The 5,793-nt window shown below is 56.4% G+C and overlaps 1 protein-coding gene across 1 annotated transcript in view; it reads right to left on the bottom strand.

The window, feature by feature from the left end:
• Nucleotides 1-4,717: 4,717 nt before the first annotated feature.
• The window catches only part of PLEKHG3 (pleckstrin homology domain containing, family G (with RhoGef domain) member 3), a 29,297-nt gene continuing 28,221 nt past the window's right edge, over nt 4,718-5,793 (bottom strand). The window contains exon 17 of the mRNA XM_011978330.1: nt 4,718-5,788. Coding sequence (XP_011833720.1) covers nt 5,336-5,788 — 453 coding nt within the window. The 3' untranslated portion in view covers nt 4,718-5,335. The remainder of the gene's footprint in view (nt 5,789-5,793) is intronic.

The following is a 5,793-nucleotide window of genomic DNA, read 5'->3' as shown; positions in this document are numbered from 1 at the left end:
GGGGACAGGGGCTCCCAGCTCCTCTGGCGCCCTCGGGGCCTCCAGGCCTGGGGGCAGGAAACGGTTCTCTGAGGCACACGCCTTCCTCTCCCACCCTCCTCCTGAGCCGAGGGTGCGCAGGCCCCTTACCCCCAACCAAACAAAAAAAAAAGAAAAAAAAAAAGAGCTGGAGAAGGCTGATGGGGTTCCTCAAACGCTGCCCGTTCCTAAAGCAAGTCTTGCTTGGGGTCACCTCCCACCTGGTGGCAGCCAGGGAAAGGGGAAAGGAGGAGGGCACTGGAAATGCATGGCCAGCCACCTAGGGGCATGAGGAAGGAGCCTTCAGGTGGCCCACAAAGCCCTAGCTCTGGGTCAGGGGCTGTGGGGGGCTGAGGGGACCAGACTGGGTGCAGGGCCTTGGGTGCTGCCAACCTCCTCCCCGCTGGGCTTCCGCAGAACTGGAACTCTCACCTCAGGGGCCACCACATCCCTCCTCTCTGCTTCTCCCCCCAGATCAAAGGGCACCCTCCACGGTTGGCAGGGCCTGGCTGAGTGCCTCCAGCACCCTTGTGCCACCACAGGCAGTCCCAGGAGGGGCAGCAAGGTCAGACCATTCCTCATTGAAAACTGTGGCTAGGGCACAGGGCTGTGATCTGAAGGAGTAGGTCACAACACTGCCTAAGGCTGTCCCTCTCGATGCTAGGACCCTCCCCCGACTCCCAGTGGCAGCCAAACCAGCAATATCCGACAGATGTAGGCCCCCTAGGGGACAGTGTGGGCCCCCAGATACAAGATGGATACCCCTGCAGTGAAGCATCCCAAAGCCAAATGTCCAACTGCATCCTGTCTGCAGCTGGGACTTCGGAAGGTACGGCTGGGCAGACAACAAAGTTGATCACCTATCATCTCGGGGTGGCAGATGCAGCCATGCCTTGACATCACCACCCGTGACAGCTACCCCTGCACAGTTGGGACAGATGTCGGGGCCACAGCCGTGAAGGTGTGGTACCCCTTGATCAGCTTCTCCAGAAGGTCTTGGCCCCAGGTCTTGGGTGGGGGGTGGCGGGGAGTGTCACATGAGTACAGAGGTCAAATATCTACCACTTTCCAGCCCTGAGGGCCACAAGTTCTGCAACCTACGTCTTCAGGAATGGCCTTCCCCTTGCTGCCCAGGTCATACTTCTGGAGGGAGAGAAAAGTCACTCCACAAGGATTTTCCCACCACTCTACTCTGAAAGCAACACAGTTCTGGCCCAGTATCTAACTAGGGTTAGGTCCAAGAGAGGAGTCAAGCAGGTGGGGTGCGGGTGGCAGCATTCTCCCCCAGGGAAACCATAGAAGTCCCCAGGGCCTGCAGGCAGTTTCTATCACTTTCCCTGTGTGAAGGACCTTAGTTCCATGGAGATGAAGGAGGTGAGGTTCAGGTAGAAGCCACAGGGGCAGGCATCCAGAATGAGGCCCCCTGAGGAACCCTGAGTGCTGACCAGTGCCAGCAGAAATCAGTCCCACCCTGTGGCTCTGACACTGTCAGGGAGACACCAACTGCAGCAGGCAGGAGCTACAGGAAGGAAGACGTCATCCAATGGAGCCTGATATCCCCAGGTTCCCGCCCTGGTGGGCAAGGTCTTCATTGGGCTTCAGTGCATATGATCCTATACAGGGAACCTAGTGTGTACCACTCACCAGCCTCTTTCTGTATCTGGGGAAACCAAGGCAGTGAGATGACTGCACTCACCTAGCAATAAAGTAGGCCTTTGGTGCACTTGCGGGTATGTCCTCTGGGGCAGAAAGCAGGTTCCTTGCTGAAGGGCAGATGGTGGCAAGCATCTCCCTCAACTGTTTCCCTCGGCCAGTCTTTAGGGAGCCAAGGGACAAGGGCCCACCCTCCCCCTTCCACGTGTGCCAAATCAGCACCTGAAGTGAGTCATTTCCAGCAAGCAACTCCACAGACCCAAGAAAAGAAGGACTCCAGTGGAAGAGCTAGCATCTCACCACCCCAGGTCCCCCGGGCTGGTCCAGGGCAGCCAGCTGCATGTGACCATTCTGTTGCCAGCTCCCCACACATCCCTCCTGTCACCCAGGCCCCAAGACATTCGACCAACTGGACTGAAACCGCAGGCATCCAGCTTTGGGAGGCCCTGTGCCACACAGGGCTAAGCTCTCCCAGTACCCTGGCAAGGTCTTTTTTTTTCTCTCCTTATTCTACTTTACAGTCTTTTCTTTGACAGTATTCCTAAACTAGGTTGACACAGCTCCAGTCCACACCAGCATACCAGGCTTCCTCCCCAGGGCAGTTTAGAGGAAGCTCCTTCCGGGCACGGGCAGGCAGTCCTCCTTCCCTCTCCTTCCCCTTTGTCCCGGCCTCAACTGACTGGCTATGGGAGGTGTGGAGGGTCCTTGGGCTTTCCTCCCCAACCTGGCCTCCACTAGCACCCCTAACAGGAGGCCCGTGGAAGGCTCAGCCTCTCCTCCACATCCCTCCTCCTTCCTGCCTATCGGAGGCAACCAGGGTCCCCAAGGCCGACCCTGAATCCTCTTCCTTCCTTCATGGGAGGGGGGCAGGAATCCAGAGGAGGACGAAGCCAGTGGGACCACATGGCTTGGTGGCTTGGACAAACAAGCTCAGGGAGGAAACGAGGAGGCGGCGGCTGCAGAGGAGTGCAACCCTGTTGGGCACAGACCATGCAATCTGGGGCTGGCCCTGGGGCCAGCTGGGTCCTGTCCTCCACCTGCTCAACCGTGCTTCCACCAACCAGAGGAATCCCATTTACTAGTTTTTCTAATAAATCAATAATGCTCCATATTTCTCTCAGTTTCTTATTTGACTAGCCTCCTCTCCCTTTGAACTGGGTCTAAGAGGGCTGGCACCATGGAGACAGAGGGACAGCCAGACTCTCCAGCTTGTCCCTGGGAGCCTTATGGGGACGACTGCAAGCACCCAGGTCCTGGGCTTCACCACAAACTCCGAGAAAAGCTTGCTCATTCATGCATTTGATCAACTTGAAGGCCTGCTGTAGGGCAAAATCATTTCCGAGCAATGATCAGTCCAGGCCCCTCCCCACAGAACTCAGGACGGATCTCAGCACTCCTGGACCACAGAATCATCAGAATCTCTAAGCCTGGGATTCACCTCCAGAGGGCGGTTTCTGTTGGTCTAGGGAGATGGAATGTAAGCACCGTTTCCAAAAGGCTCCTCAGATGATTCCAATGGGCAGCCAGTGAGAACCACCCACCTGGTGCAAGGTTCCCAGGCATACCTAGATGGCTGTGTAAGGACTGCCTGGAGAAGGGGTTAACTACAACTTCCTGGGCCCCACCCTCTGAAGAGCCCCAGTTGGGTTCTTTAAGGGAAGATCAGAGGCTAGTGACAACCTCTCTTGAGCAGAAACAGCGAAGGGCAGAGGTAGCCCCTGGTCTGGCAGCTGCCCTGAATCTTCTGTGGTCATTCCACAGTCACTGGCTCCTGCCAGGCCAGTCTCAAGATATGATGCTGAGTAACCACAAGGGCACTGGACAATGTGAGGGTCAGGGAGGTGGAGGTTGCAGTGAGCCGAAATTGCATCACTGCACTCCAGCCTGGGTGACAGAGCAAGACTCCATTTCAAGTGGGGGAAAAAAAAGAATCTAGGTCCCTCTGATCTTCCCTTGACCTTGTTAGACTCAGCAGACCCATCTTCAAGTTGGGTCAGAAGGCCCACAGGGCCCTGGCCCAGCAGCCCCGCTGAACACTTGTCAGGCAGCTCTACCATCCAGGCCCTGCAGCGTCCACCTCCCAGGCCCCAGTCAGAAAAAAAAATTGAGCAAAATGAGGCCGGACCACTGTGGAGAAAGGGCAGAAAACCCAGCTGAAATAGGGAGGCATTCCTAACTCTTCTGAATCAAAGACACTTCTGAGAATGTGATAAAAAGGGAGGAATCATCCCAGAAAAATGCACTAGTACTCCTCATCCAATGTTGCAGACACCTTTAGGACATTTCTAGTCTCCAAGTTTAGAATCCTTGCCTTCAGCCAGATACAGGGGCTCACCCGTGTAATCCCAGCACTTTGGGAGGCCGAGGTGGGTGGATCACCTGAGGTCTGAAGTTTGAGACCAGCCTGGTCAACATGGCAAAACCCCGTCTCTACTAAAAATACAAAAAATTAGCTGGGTGTGGTGGCTCGTGCCTATAGTCCCAGCGACTTGAGAGGCTGACACACAAGAATCGCTTGAACCTGGGAGGCGGAGGTTGGAGTGAGCCAAGATCACGCCATTGCACTCCAGCCTGGGTGACAGAATGAGACTCCATCTCTTTTAAAAAAAAGAAAAAAAAAAAGAATCCTTGCCTTCTAGGACGTTTCCTGGGAACTGGAGAGAAGTGCAAAAGGCACCAGATACTGGGAACTTCTGCTTATGAGAAAAACGGTCTACCTCACCACCTCCCTTTTTTTAGTCCAACTCTGGCCCTTGGGGAAAAGAGCAAAAGGCTGGCATGCGGGACTCTCTACCCTAGACAGGACAGCAGGCTGCTGCTTGACAGAGAAGCCCATGGGAGTCTAGGCAGCAGAGAGCAAGCTCCCAACCTCACATCCTCCTGCCCCACCTCCCCTACCAGTACCCAAGTGCCTTATGTTTCATGAGCTCAGGTGACCAATGAGTGTGGAAGGAACCACCTCCATGTCTCCATCTCCCTAAGACATCCCTGGCCCACGAATAACCTTCCCTACCCCAGCCAGGCCCAGGAAGGAGTTCACACATAGTGGGTTGGTCAGCAGTGGTTATTGCACCATTGGCAAATAATGAAATGTGTGTACATCAGCGACAACCACAGGGTCAGCGCAACAACCCTCAAAAGTACCTGAACTGCATCCACTTCATTCTTGACAGGAGGGGAATAAACAGAGGCCGCACACTCACGCACGCGCACATCATACCACAGAATGGAAAGCAATAAATTATCGGCTTCATTCCTACCTGGACCCTAAGAAAAGCCACAGTTACAGAGTAAAGCCTCTCCAGGCCACTGCCTGAGTCTCGCTGGGGGTGGGCTCCTCGGTCTGGCTGTGGCCATGGCCAGCCAACGCTGCAGGCCTGAGCAAAGCTTGCTCTCTGGGAAGAGGTGAGCTTCGATATTTGGCTTCTTACCAGAAAAGAACTATTTACAAGGGAAGCAGCCACACCAGCCTCATAGGTGAGTGGGAAGTTGTCTCGAGCCCCAGCGGATGGCACAGGCAGGAGACCCCTGCACACGGGAGCATCCTTCCCGAAGGGCAGAGGGGACCCTGGGCAGGGGCTCCATGAGCCCAGGCTTGAGGGGAAGGATGCCCAGATTCTTCCCCAACCTCCAACATGACTCCTCCCTCCCCTAGGAGTCAGCATCAACCAACAGAGTTCAAGGCCTGGAACTTCTCTCTGAGGTTTCTCACTCTACCCTGCTGGCTCGGGTCTGCCGGGTCCCTGGGACCCTCTTCCTTCAGCCGACACTCTGCAGACTGCTGGAAGTCCTGGCCCTGCCCCAGCAGGGCCCCCGGCAAGCTTGGTCCCTGACCACTGCTCTCCTCTAGCCCCGCCGTGGGGCCGGGAAGGGGTCCCTTCTCCATGACAATCACCCGCCGGTTGTCCTCAAGGGTGAGGTCTGCAGTGACATACAGGGTCTCGCCTCCGTCCTGCTTGCTCTGGGGCAGAGGCCCAGGGGATCGGGCAGCCTCTCCGCCTCCCCGGCCCCTCTTGGTGCTCAGGCTGCGGCAGCGGCCCACCCTGGCCGACAGAGGCGGCTCCACCATGTTCTCCGGCACCGAGTGGCTCCTGTTGACGGGTGGGCCGCGGGGCCCACCAC

Source organism: Mandrillus leucophaeus, unplaced genomic scaffold, assembly GCF_000951045.1.
Source record: "Mandrillus leucophaeus isolate KB7577 unplaced genomic scaffold, Mleu.le_1.0 Scaffold192, whole genome shotgun sequence".
NCBI classification, from domain to species: domain Eukaryota; kingdom Metazoa; phylum Chordata; class Mammalia; order Primates; family Cercopithecidae; genus Mandrillus; species Mandrillus leucophaeus.
The sequence above is the reverse complement of the archived record's forward strand: the minus strand, read 5'-3'. Positions and strand labels throughout refer to the sequence as shown.